Raw genomic sequence first — 13,782 nt, 5'->3', positions numbered from 1 at the left:
CAGCAGGATCAATCTCCTCACCCAGCTGATCCTGCAGCCAAACAGACACTAATGCCAGCATAAGGGAGCTAGAGAGAGGGCCTGTTCCAGTGGCAGCCTGCACACGTGTCAACATAAAACAGAAGTGCCTCCCCCCCAGCCATAATTTCCCAAATGCTTCAAGCCAGCTCTTGCTGGCATCGCTGCCAAAAGTAACAGAGTCTTGCCCTTTGGCCACACCAGCTGCTTATTGCAGGCCCCAGCCACCCTCTGTGCTGTGCTGGAGAAGATATCTATCACAAAACTGATGGATAAAAGCAGCAGGAGTTAAAAGTAGCAGTTGTTGTGTTTTGTTTTTTTTTCTTTTTCCTCAGGTTTGTCTTCTCCATCAGTAAAGCTTTTCCAAAGCCATGCTACCAAAGACTTGTCCAATTGCACTTGTCTCCGAGGGTGAAACACCGAAGAAAAGAGCTGAGGGCATTTCCCAGACTTATCCTGGGCTCCAGGTCTACCTTTATTTCCCACTGAAGGAGGTTCAGGCTTCACATCCCGTTGCAGAGGTGCTGGAGCACTCCCAGAATCAGGTCCAGCTTTAGGATGATAACTTCTCGAAGCATGCTGCTCTATTCATGTGAGCATATCCTCAAATGGAGAGAGGCAATCTGAGATGTGCTGTGTGGCTGCTGTCAGGACCTAAATATGGAAATAAACCTGGCAGAGATGCGATGCCAATACAGCTCAGTAAGAAGACACTGTGAGACAACATAAACTATTCAGAGCAGCCCTGTGTATCAAACACCTTAGCCGTGTGTAAACGTCACACAACTATATGCATCTGACCACACTTCTTTTTCAACAGATACATCTGGGCTGTATTAAACAGTCCAAAAGAGAGATCAGAGAAAGCAGTTTCTTCTTATCATTCCATAAAAACGACTTTTCATATGCATTGTAGAGATACTAGCCATTAAAAATCCATGAAGGATCAGCAGCAGCTGAAATGATCGACTGCAGTTTTGAGGTCTGAATTTCAGAGACTGCCTCGGTGTCTGCAGGGTCTCTGATGACTATTTTAGCAGTACCAAAAAGTTCCCTAGTTTTCCATGCAGAACTTTGACCCGTATGGTTAACTAATATCAGCTCGTCACCAGATTTTCCGTTTACGAATATTCAGCTCGTCACCAGATTTCCCGTTAGGGGAAAACGTGGTGGTGAATTCAGTTATCTCCTTGGTGTAATCCTATTTATTTACAAAGAATGTACAGCCACGTCCCGTTTCCTTGCACGCAGAGGAAGCAAATGGGAGGGAATACGGCACGGCGGTCCAAGTCTGCTGCTCTCGCCAGGATGCTTGCCCAGAAGAAGCTGTCCCTTGGCTTTTTCTCAGGGCCATGCACCACTGCTTCTCCCACTGTCTGCTGGCTCTCGCGTGGTGTTTCCGCTCCCTGACATGCACGCAGGCAAACACAGCTGCAACCAATCTGCGCTCTTGCTGCCGTGCTCGCAAGCGGTCCCCGGAGAACTCTGACTTTCCCCAAATTAGTGCTTGCTCATATGAATTAGCTCATCTCAGTGCCTGGCTGTGCAGCCCGGTGCCCTGGGCAGCGGTTTCTAGTTTGTCGCTATCTTACGCCATAAAAGCGCTTAATTGCTCCTTCCTGAATGAAGCCTGGCCAGCCTGCCTGTCGGTTTTAATGAGGTTTGTGATTGCCTATAGATCAAAGCCCTGCCCTGATGGGTTCTGCTTCTACGGCATAGAAAGGAAAGGGGAAGTGACCTCCAAAGTAAACAGAACAACTGGGAAAAAAATTAATTTTCATACACAATTTCTGCTATGACTTGGCGAGTGTCAGATTAACTGCATGAAGTAGGAGACTTCCTACAGAAAGTAAATCCTCCCCAGAACACGTTATAACGAAGATTTGAAGAGTAAGAGCACAACCTTTTTTCATCTGAGACCTTGTCTGTATCATCTTCCAAACCACAGGCCTGACCCTGTGAGTGGAAGGACTGCTTTCAGTAAACAAACCTTGATTTTCCAGTCCTGCGCCATCGTTTACTTCTGTGCAAGCCCCATGAAGATGTTACACATCTATTCCAGCACATTTAATAACTTTTTTTTTTTTTTTAATTCATTTTCACAGGTGGAAATGCCTCCAAAAAGCTTGTGGCAGTGGAGGAGCAAGTCCCAGTGTTTTTCCCTAGCAAGGCTCTGATGAAGAGGAATTATCGTGCTGAGACTAATTGGTGATGTTGTATTACATGCTGTAACAACGGGTGATACATAGTTCCCCTCTCTCCTGCGAATTTGGAGACATCAGGGAACCTTACTGAGACGTATTTGCAGCCTGTGGATCTATTTTGCAGGACTAATGAGAGACAGTTGTGTTTTGTGAATGAAACTCAGAGCAAGGGAACAAAACAAGTCTATGACCACCCTTCTCTTCCAGCATAATCTCCAGCACTCCCATGTTTGTGAAATGGATGAGATCTGGTCTTCTTTTCTGTTCTTTTTCCTGTTCTTCTAACATGGTTCCCAGACAAAATGTCTCTGCTGCTACTGTTCAAGGAAAAAAAAAAAGCTAAAACCCTGTGAGCAACAAGCATGTTTAGGCATGCTGAGCATAATTTTGCTTCCAGTGTGGGAGGGCCCTAAATACTTGGCCTCCCCAGTGAAAGAAATGCACATTCAAGAAATTCAGCAGACGCTGAATTAACCCTTCATTGCCAACCACTGTTATACATGTGAATGCTGGAGCCCAGATCTTCATTTCCTTGGGGCAGCTGCTTGGGTATTGTACAAATTTTGTGAAATCTTGCTGTTCAAATATGCTCTAAACAGGCTGTCAAGAAAAAATTACAGATCTGGTACTATCTTGCTGGCATTTCTCACCTCCTCCTCCACAAGAGGCATACAAAAAAGTTGTATTTATTACCAGCTGACATTCCCTTTTTCCACCTGACCAGCCTTGTCCCGTGTTGGTTTTCCCAGATGTGGCTTTGCAGCTTTACCATGCACCCTGTCGTGACACTGAGCTGTCACCAGCACTGGGCTTGGTACTGGCTCTGGGGGACACCCAGCACCACAGCTGCTGCTGTCTGGGGACTGGTGAAACCAGGATCTCCAGTAAGAAAGCAGTGGAGTGGGAAAGTGCCAGCAACTGCCCCCCAAAAGCCTTGTTCCCCTTTAGTCCAACAGCTTTGGCAATGCTGGCAAGATGTGCTTGTTTCCCCAGTGGTCATTTTGGGGAAGAAAGGAGATTATTGGGGCACAGAGAGAAATAGGGTAGGAAGTCGTCTGAGGTTTCGTTCTCTTCCTAAGTCTTTTTTTTTTTTAATAATATTTAACATTTGTCATTTAGCATTTACTGTAACAAACCCGCAGTGTGCGACAGACAATAAAAATCCCGCAGTGACTTAAATGGGACTAATTATGTGAACAACGAGCTACCAATGAGAACGACGATGCCCTACATACGAAATGAATAAACATCAGTTTCCACCTAATATTTACTTCTTAGAAGTCCAAGAATAATCCCATTTGGCATATTTTAAGGAAGTCAGCTCTTGACCCCAAATGTTTATGGGCTGTAACAGTAAGTCCAATAAAAGAAAGGAAGCATATTTTAAAGCTGCTCTTAAAATCAGATTGGTTTTAGGCACAATTTTGAGGAAGGCAGCATTTCACCTCATGTTTCAAGCGAAGGGGTAAGTGTGACTGATACAGCCCATCCAATAAGATATTTCTTGCCATGAAGCTTTCCTTTAACAAAGGATGTGAACACCCACGTAAGCCCCCAAGACGGATGATGTTGTACCACATGGGTTACATTAGGTGCATACTGCAGGAAAACATTAAGGGAGCTTTCTGGGTGAAATGTAGCAAAATGAGATGGCAGCTAAGAACCACGAGGACCAATTTCATCTCAAATTGGAGATAAATATGCCTTTGAACACATGTATTTTGATGTCGGCAGAGCGTTGTACCAGCAGCACGACATTTGCTGGAGGTTTCTCTGACAGAAAATCCGAGCGGGAAGCGGGGTGAAGGGAGCAAAGCGGGGTCCGGGCGGGCTCCCACTGTCGCATTATCACCCCTCACTGCAGGGGAGGCACAGGGGAGGCACAGCCGAGCCCAGCCTGCCCGGCTGCCAGCCCCCGGCCCGCTGCGAGGCCTCCCTCCGAGGACCGGTCTCCCCGTGCTCCCCAGCGCCCCGCCATGTCGCGCCCGCCGCCGCCACCTCCCGCCCGCCAGGGGGCGCCGCGACCCGCCGCCATCTCGCGGCTCGGCGGCGGCTGCGCGCTTCGGCCCGGCCCGGCCCGGCTCGGCTCGGCTCGGCTCGGCCGGCTCGGCCCGGCCAAGCCATGGCCGCCTCCGCTTTCTGCTGCCTCCGCTGGTGCCGGGATGGCGGCGCCGGCCACATGCTGAAGGAGATGCCGGCGGTGCAGCTCGACACGCAGCGCATGGGTGAGCGCGGCTGCCCCTCAGCCTCGGGGAGGCGGCTCCCGGGGCCGGGAGGTGTCACCGCGAGAGTTATTTTGGGGGGAAAAGCTGTCGTTTTGGGGTCGCCGTGCATGAGGCGGTGAGGGGGAAGCCTCAAGGGGCTCTCGCCTTGCTTTGTGGCGTGGGTTGTGGTGGAAGGGCGCAGGGAGGGGTCGGCGCTTGGCAGCAGGTGCCTGGGAATGCAGCCCACCGCCAAGGGATGCGAAGGGATTTGCATCGAAAGAGTTTGCGGAGGAAGCTGAAAAAATAAAAATAAAAAGAGGTTTGAGTTAGGTTCAGTTGAGGCAGATGATGTGAGCGGGTGTGCGGTCACCTTCCTTGGCTTCAGGGAACGAGCAGAACCGCTTGCAGCCTTGCCCGAAGCTCTTCTTGAGGTGATCTTCACACCAAGCCGTGCCCAGGCTCCATCGAGGAGGCAGCCCTTCATCCACAGCTCAGCGAGGAGGAAAGCAGCCTGGCTGCTTTCCAGCACGATTCCTGGCCTGTTTTGGACCTGGGGAGTCTACCGTATTCATGGCCGTGCCAACGGTACCTATAGGTGAAGTCTTCTGCCAGAGAAAGAGGACCTAGCAGGATTACATTTCTTTTTTTTCCCCTCTCCATACTGGCAGGCATGTTTCTAACAAAAGGACTTCACCTGAGAATACCTGAACGCCTCGCAAGTCCATCACTTGTTTCTACTTGATGTGCCTTTCCTTCTCACTGCAGAACATTTTTCTCCAGTCTATAGAGACCGGGTACGGGGCCTAGGTCCTCCTCACAGCAAGCCCTTCTGACTAAATTGTAAGTTATGCCTCTGATGTGGCTGAGCAAAGGCTGTAATCAGCATGGTGCCTTAAAGCCCAAGAGATGAAATTAGAGCAGCGTATAGGTTTTAAATAAATAAAACCCTACTTGAAAGATGAACCAGCCTATAAACAGCCTCCCGTTTCTTACTTCAAAGCGTGGCCCGTCATTGTAATTCTCTTGGACTAATGAAGCTCTTACTTGGGGCTGAAAGAACAAAAATTGTTCTCCATGTCTAGGGCTTTTAAGGGCCGCTTCCAGACTTCTGAAAATGTTTTGAAGTTCTGTGTTTTGTTTTCTTCTTGCAGGAACAGATGTTGTCATTGTTAAAAACGGCAGGAGAATATGCGGCACGGGAGGCTGCCTAGCCAATGCACCTTTGCATCAGAACAAGAGCTATTTTGAGTTTAAAATCCAGTCCACAGGTTAGTCAGCAAAAATGTACAACTTTAAACATGGAAGGTATGTCAGATTGCTTGCTGTTGGTCGTATCTCAAATGCCAAGCACATGCATCTTTCAAATTGCGTCCTTGAACTTTGTGAATATTGGAGGCTCTTATAAGTTGTCATTCTGTAAAATGAAATTTTTTCTTATTATTATTCTTATCTTTAATTGTGGCTCTGCAATATTGAAAAGAATGGTAAGTGCAAATCCTAAAACACCATATTATTTTGTATGCTGTTATATGCATGTGTTTCGTTAACATTTTAGAAATGTATTTTGGTAAATACACATTTATGACCACATAAAACACTAGCCATGAAGTGTTAGCTTTTTAATAGTGCAGTTTATCCAGCAATATTTGTGGCTATTTGTCTACCTTGATTTGCTATTAAGATGTACTGTGCTTGAGCAATAGTAACATTCCTTGTGCTATGCTTTGCACTTCAAATCAAATGTGTAGCACTTTTTCAACACTGCTTTATCAAGAGGAGCCTTTCAGCACCCGGTTTGTTTTGTACAGATTTGCAATGCAAGGTAGCAGAAAGTGAATGAAATTTGGAAACATACTTTTACTAATACAGTCAGCTTCAGCTAGTACAGAGGGCACTCCAGACTTTTCTGTATTATAATATTAAAAATCAGACTGTATTTTTAAAAACATCAGATATGTTTTTAAAGATGGGGCTGTTCTTTCTCAAAGAGTAGAGAGAAGAAAGAAGGGAAGTGTTTGTCCAGAGACAGGCTTCACAATACTGGAGCTTGAACCCAGTGCTTTTGGGTAGGGATTGTTTGCACTTACTTGGTTTGGGGTGCTGGCACTGTGAACATGAATCTGTCTAAAACACCTCACACTCAAACCATTTGTTTTTAAACCAGTTTGGTTTTAAACTACATATAAACCCCAGCTCACTCTTAATCTGGCAATTTTAGTATCCTTTCTGTTGAGGGGGAGAATCAACTCAACTGCAGCTGTTGTTCAAGTATTGTCATCATTCACACAAGTACAGTATCTGCGTTGTTACACTTCAGAAACACAGGAAATAAACTCGTCTCTGAGCCCGGCCTCATCTCATCCTGTGTCCCAGGGCAGGAGAGTTATAGATTGCTTAGCTTAAAACTTCAATTCACAGAAATGTCCCTGCGCAGTCTACCAGGGGTCATTTAGCCTGACTATTGGGAAGTTTTACAAAGCCCAATCTGAATTTTGTTTTCACTCTGGATTTGTAAATATTAGAATAAATTGTTCTGCAATTTTGTCTTTTAAAATTAATTTAGTTATATTTTTGCTTTGTTTTAGTCTTCTGAAGATTAAAGAGCCCCAGTTTTTTTCATTGTCTACTTACAGACAATGTTTTTACACTTTTTTAACAGGTTTTCTTGTTCTTCTAGACGTTCTCTAATTGACCTGATTTGTCGTGAGGGGTGATGCTTTAAATGGATGCTGTGCTCCAGCTGCAGCAGCAGTAGATGTCCTTTGTGTACTTTATATGCAGTATGTTTCATTTATACATGCCATACATCCAGAAGTTTTTCATGACAGTACGACACACTCAAATACGGCATGTGTTCTATGATAACCCTCAAATTATATTCTTTGAACTGTTTGCCAAGGCACTATTGTATTTTTGCTACTTATTCCTGCTTACCTGCTGTTCTTTGTAATTCAGAAAAAGGAAATGCTTGCTCCGTATTTCAGACCTCTTAACCAATTTGTTGGGATTATTTAAAAATTGGCCTCTGAAGAGCGTGCACTCCTGTCAGGTTGCTATTGGCAGCATGTTTAACAAGCAAATTGTCATGTTATTTAAGTCATTAATGTGCATGCGGAATAGCATCTGACCTTGGGCATTCACTGCAAAATCTGAAACCCCACTCACGTCATCTTTTGATTTGACAGAGTGCTACTGATGAGTAGTCTCCGAATACAGTTTCCTAACCAGTTGTGCACTCGCCTTGCTGTAACTTCACCGTGACTACGCTTTCCTCATTTGAGTGTTTGAATGTTGTATGAGGATCAGAAATGTTACCAAATCAATATCTATCGTATTTACCATTTCTCCTTTTTCCCTAGGGCTGGTCTAACCAGATGAAAAAGGAAATTGCATAGTTTCAACTTGATTTGTTGTTCACAAACCCATGCTAGTTGGATTTATTTTTTACATCCTCCTAGATTCTCCGAGTTGTTTTAGTATTTTTTAGGAGTAAAAGTTAAGCTAAGTGGTTAGAATTCTCTGGATCCTTATTTTCAAGATAGATACTGACAGATCTTCAATCTTTTGTGACTGTTGGTATTTCCAATAGATATTTACTGGTAGTACCCCCATGGCACTAGTTAAGAACATATTATATTCTTTATACTATCCTGCTTCAGTCAGGTAGTCAAAATTATGTGTATATATATATATATATATATATATATATTCTTTTTTTTCTTATCATGTTAATGTCATGTTTTAGGGATTTGGGGTATTGGAGTTGCAACCCAGAAAGCAAACTTGAATCAAATTCCACTGGGTCGAGACGTCCATAGTCTGGTAATGAGGAATGATGGAGCTCTGTATTATAACAACGAGGAGAAAAACAGGCTACCAGCGAACAACTTGCCACAGGAGGGCGATGTGGTGGTGAGTTTCGTAAAGCTGCAGTATCTTTTCCAGCTGTTCCCAGATTTCTCTTTATTTACAGCTGCTGTGTGGTCAGACCGACCGTTTCCAATCAAATTATTGTCGTCTCCCAGTTTGGAAAGTGCTGATGTAAACTCCTGTTGTGTTTGAATGGATCAGCAGCCTGGAGATAAGTGGACTTTGTTCTGAGCATCTGTGTTATCCTGAGTGGGGGACAGGTCTTACCAGGGTTTGAAAGGTGGCCTCTCCTGCTGTGTCGCAGCCCGGTTGCTGTATCCAGCTGGCTGATGACTCCCGTCAGAAAGGTCCTGCACTGTTTGAGATGGGACTTTCCTGAACAAATAACGCGCTGGAATGTGTTATGTGGCCTGCCTCCATGTCCAGCTGAACTCTAGATCCCACAGCTGACTGGTTAATAATTAGAAGAGAGCAGAGAGAGGGCCTGGCTGACTGATGGATTGTATTTTTAGCCAAACTTTTGTAGGGAGGGGGAGAGATACCAAGTGGGAAGACGATTGAAGAATGAGAGCAAAGTGGAATCCTAAGGTTTTGTACCTCGCTGTTTCCAAAATATCTTTATGGCTTGGCATTCAAAGGGTTCCAGTTCATTACTGTCATTTTCAATTTCCTGTTAGAGATTTATTTTCGAAAACACATGGGAGCAATGAAATTTAGACCACTTATCACTGCTACTTTTCTTGCTGGGTACCTTGCTTCTGTATAGCAATGGTTAGAAATTTCATCTCTAGAAGCCCTGAACAGCTAAAGCTGACTCCTCCACCCTTTACCTCAGACACTACGTTATTCTTTTAGTCCCCTTCTGAAGTTGTTTTATTGGAGGGTTGCAGTCTGTTTCAGGGTTTGGTCAAGCAATGTAGTTTCAAACACTTCAGTCACAAAAATGTAGCTGATGTGTTACTTTGGTAACTCCCCAGTTTTCATAAATGTCCGTTTATTGTGTACTGTCGTGAAAATAGATTCTGAGGCAGTGAACGACAACACAAAGTGCCACACTCAGCCATACCAAAACAGTCAGGAAAAAAAATCCCTTGTCTAACAAATAAGTAATTTATTACCTCATGAGTGTTTGCTTTCTGCTCTCTGGTCAGCATGTTTGTAATGATGTGTGTGAAGTGCTGGTCAAATAAACTGAATTCATAGTGTCGTTATTTAGGAAAGTCATTTCCATGGGAAGGTACAAAAACGAAGACTGCAAACTGCTTAATATTCATTGGAAATTTTGTGATTCTGTGCCATGGTGAGGAATAGTCTAGAAATGTCTTTTGTAAACTGGCCTTAGTAAGACGTGTACAGTACTGATTGCATCTAAATTGAATGAGCAATAAGGAATCCCAAGTATTTGAAAATACAAATGTTTCTGATCATTTATTAACTTCCAGTCCTGTGCAGAACTATTTCAAGTGAAGTTTTCTAGAATGCTGTGGTTTGCATAATGGTGTTAAAATCTGCCTGTGGCTGAAAAAGCTGAATTAAGTAGCAATGTTTGTGTATAAACTTGTTGATGGTGGCTTTTTTTTGTTTTGTTTTGTTTTTGATTTTCTGTGCTTTGTAGGGCATTACATATGACCATGTAGAACTAAATGTATATTTAAATGGGAAGAACATGCATTGTCCAGCGTCTGGAATCCGAGGGACTGTCTATCCAGTGGTCTATGGTAAGTAGGAGATTTTCAAACCGTTTCATAGTATGGGCCATATTTTTGCACCAAGTCTGTCTTGTGAATTCTTCCCTCACTTGGATGGAGCACACGTCTTTCCAGTCACACCTCAATCATTTGTTTTGGCAATTACAACGAAGAATTGCTTGGAAACGCAAAGCTAGGAAAATACAAAGGTATATTTTCACTTAATTTTTTAATGCTGTTTAATAGCTAGAAAAAAGAGCATTGCTTACTGACTGCTGGCAAAGTATCCACATCCAACAAGCCAGGAAGTTCCTGCAGTTAGTCTAAAAGCTGCTGGGTAAAAAAAAACATGAAGCAGACGAAAGAAAAAAAAAAAACAAATTCAACCTAGTATGGACATGTGAGCTAATCTAGTTTATCTCTGCAGCTTGGCATTTATGCCTGTTAATTTCACACTTTGTAAAAGTATTCAGTGTTAAATATGAATAGATACTGAATTGCCATTTGTGTTCTCTTACAGAAGCAATAACTCCCCTGTAGTGCCAGTACAGCTGCTTGCTGTTGGTGGGCCAGCTCTTTGCTGCAGTACCAAGGTGATGGCCATTTCTGAAATGCAGCAACCGGTGGGTGAGGTGTGGTAGCTGCTCTTGCCATCACCTATCAGTACAGCAGAGCGATTTTGAACAAGAAACCAATACCATGTCCAGTTAATCCCCTCATAGGCAGTTTAAGAAAGAATTTATGAATTACGGGAGCTGGAATTTGGCCAAGGCACGTGTTAACAATTTACCCTTCCAGAACTTGGCAGTGTTTTTGTAGTTCCCAAGTAGTCAGAAGGCTGTTTAACATCTCATCTGAAAGGCAGCGCTTCCCCGTTCAGCGCATAACCTGTGCTGCACTCTGGGGTGTCTTATAACTTACAGCAAACGATCACTGCTTATTGGATTCCCAGCATTGCACCTCCGGCCTTCTCCGCTTTATCTTTGTTCCCACGTGAGAGTCTTGTCTAAGTAGTATCCTCCCCCAGGCTCATTTAGCTCTTGAGATATCATTAGCTATGTGATGTGGATAATTATTTCATTTCACGGTTGGTTCCTAATGAACTGTTGGCATGTTCCCATTTATATCCTGACACATTCGTAATACTGCATTTTATGAGCAGGAAGCAAATACTCTTAGATATGCTGTAGAGCCTTTGAAGTCTGTAAATTTAGACTTACACCTTTCCGAGGTATTAGGAGTGGAAATTAGTCATTTTGTCATGTGTTTGTAAGCCACATGATGGCGCTGCTGAAGTGCTGTGGCAGCCAGTAGCTGCCCCGCAGCACTGCCGGGTCTCCTGGTGTGAAAAGCTTGGCGGGCAGTGGGAGAAGAGTTACGGTGTGATAGCTGATTCTTGCATCTTCACTTTATTTTGGAAATGGTGTTAGAGAAAGCAGGTTGTTTTTAGAAAACATTCGGTAACTTGTTAGCCTATTAGAAATCATCATTTTTCTGACTTAGAGTTGTGTGCCAGGGGAATGCAGCAGCCTTTTATTGCCAGGTTCTTATTATCCTCTTCTACAAGTGGACATAATTTCACAATAACTATAGTGTTTCTTACATATTGCTGTAACAACTGAAGCCTCCAAATTGATTTTGCATGGCACTTACACTGGTATACATTTTAAATACAAACGTCCTTATTTTAATGTGCACCTCTGGTCATGGGAAAGGATCTGAACACAGTGAAGAGAGTTTCTTAAGCATTTCCCTTTCCAGAATTCAGAGTAGAACTATGGATATCTTTTTAAAAGAAACTTGATGCTGTGTTCACCTACTCTGTCAGGTGTGTAAAACAGGAAAGTGAACTTGAAGGTTGCTCCCCACAGCTGCTGTACTTGAGGCACCTTTGCATAAGTGCGATGCAGACTCTGCATAAATGCTACAGCACTGTATAAATGTACTGATAAGAGTTTTTTCCTACTTTGGTTCTGAGATACTTAAATTTCAAACCAAACTATGGAGATGAATCTCCCCTATGTTGATCTAATATACCTGGTTTATTTGGAGAAAGTTATCTTTGAAAGAGCTTTTCTGTCCAGCTGGGCATTTCTGTTTGCTTATATGGTACATGAAAGTTTTTCTGTGACAATCTTCAGTAGTATCTTTTTTTTTTTGTGCTGAAGGTTAATAACACGTGCCCTGCAGTTTATGCAGGGGTCCAAAAGTGAGAACAGTATTGTAGAAAGCATTAACTTCCAACTTAAAGAGGCAATCAAGGAACCTCTCTTCGTATTACATCTTAGAACAGATGGTCTGACACCAACCACTGCAGACATCGGAGATCTTGGTAACCTCCAGAAAAATGATTGCAGGCAGCTGAAACCCTGTAAAACTCCAGCAAAATAGGAAGCGGGCAGAAAAAATACGCAGCTGTGGAGGTGACAGCCTTGCAGTATGCATCGAGTAGTGTCCTTAGTCTACAGATTTACAGAAAAATAGAGTAGAAAATTTGAATGGAATTGTCTGAAGCCCTGCTAACGTGAAATCAGAGGTAGCGTACTCTTTGGGTTCAGCAAGGACTGTTGCTGACTAAAGTAAATACCAGCAGAGAGAGGTGACTTGCTCTCCTTGGGTATGCATATAGGGCTTTAGCAAATTTGTGGGAGAAGTTTCATTTAATTCTCCTGTGTGTAGGTAACGGATGTTGTAGAATATTCCTCATGTTGTAAGCATGGTATATATAATCTAGGAAGGTGGTGTAATAGAGGATGAAACTGCAAGTGTTCCTTCTCTAATTCCTTCTGTTTGATTCTTTCCTGCAGTTGATGACAGTGCCATTCTGGATTGTCAGTTCAGTGAATTTTATCATACGCCTCCCCCAGGGTTTGAGAAGATCCTCTTCGAGCAGCAAATCTTCTGAATGTCTTCGTACTGAAAGTTTGCACCCTGCACTGTTAAGAAAAAGCTTTGTCATCTTAAATAAAGCTTCACATTACCTTTAGGAAACATATCCGTATTTTTAGTAAGTACTTGTGACTATTGTCTGCGGAATTAATATGTTAACTGCAACACCAGATAATTGTGTTGCAAATACTAGATTTCTGGCAATGTTTTGTGGTTGAAAATCAATGTTTTGGGCCAGTTTTTTTCTGATCTGTACTCGATGCCTAAAGTAACTAAGGAATATCATTGACATCAGCATTCAATTCAGTATTTTGGATGAACTGGAGCTCTGTAAAGCCGGGAGTTCTTATAAATATGATAGCTATGGAGGCTGATAGTTCTCATGATCTTTTTCCCAGCCTTTTCAGACAGAAGCTATATACCTTGTTAAAAGGAAGTACTGTATTTCTAGTCTGTGATTAGGAGTTGCGGTGTCCTGGTTGTGCACGATGACTAACGATACGATGGCATAACTAGCAGCTAGGCTTCTTTTGCCTCCGCAAGGTGTCGTTTAATCCATTTCCTCCCTCTTAAAACGGCAAATGTGTATTTCTCCTAGCTTTTCATTTCCTTTGACTGTGATGGATAATAGGTTACTGTGTAGTAATACTTCAAATGCTAATTTGTTGAACCTTAACAAAGCAAACCTGAACGCCACCTGTGTTTTTTGAGGACCATGGCTCTGTGTCGCTCTGGTAGCAGAGTTCAGTACAGATTGCTCAGCTTGGGTATGCAGAGAGACAGGTGAAGGGTATGAGATGTTACGGTGAAGCCTTACATCTACACTGTAAATCAGATTATTCTTTTACGGAATATCTTATTTAATTTCTCTGTGAATCATTTATAAATGATTAATGGCTAAGACATTGT

General features: G+C 43.2%; 1 protein-coding gene across 2 annotated transcripts; it reads left to right on the top strand.

Annotated features, from left to right (window-relative positions):
- The first annotated feature begins 4,244 nt into the window (after positions 1-4,244).
- Positions 4,245-12,977, top strand: SPRYD7 (SPRY domain containing 7). 2 transcript variants are annotated; one of them, XM_040542497.1, is made up of 5 exons: positions 4,245-4,447; positions 5,578-5,694; positions 8,172-8,338; positions 9,912-10,014; positions 12,852-12,977. In XM_040542497.1, exons 1-5 carry the CDS (start codon positions 4,345-4,347, stop codon positions 12,887-12,889), a joined length of 528 nt encoding a protein of 175 aa, XP_040398431.1. In that variant the 5' UTR covers positions 4,245-4,344; the 3' UTR covers positions 12,890-12,977. The 2 variants fall into 2 exon arrangements, with proteins under 2 accessions (XP_040398431.1, XP_040398422.1); XM_040542488.1 differs by having other exon boundaries at positions 12,792-12,977.
- The last annotated feature ends 805 nt before the right edge of the window (positions 12,978-13,782 follow it).

The sequence above is a fragment of the Cygnus olor genome, chromosome 1 (assembly GCF_009769625.2).
Source record: "Cygnus olor isolate bCygOlo1 chromosome 1, bCygOlo1.pri.v2, whole genome shotgun sequence".
In the NCBI taxonomy this organism is placed as follows: domain Eukaryota; kingdom Metazoa; phylum Chordata; class Aves; order Anseriformes; family Anatidae; genus Cygnus; species Cygnus olor.
Note: the sequence above shows the minus strand (reverse complement) of the source record. Positions and strands in the feature narration are given on the sequence as shown.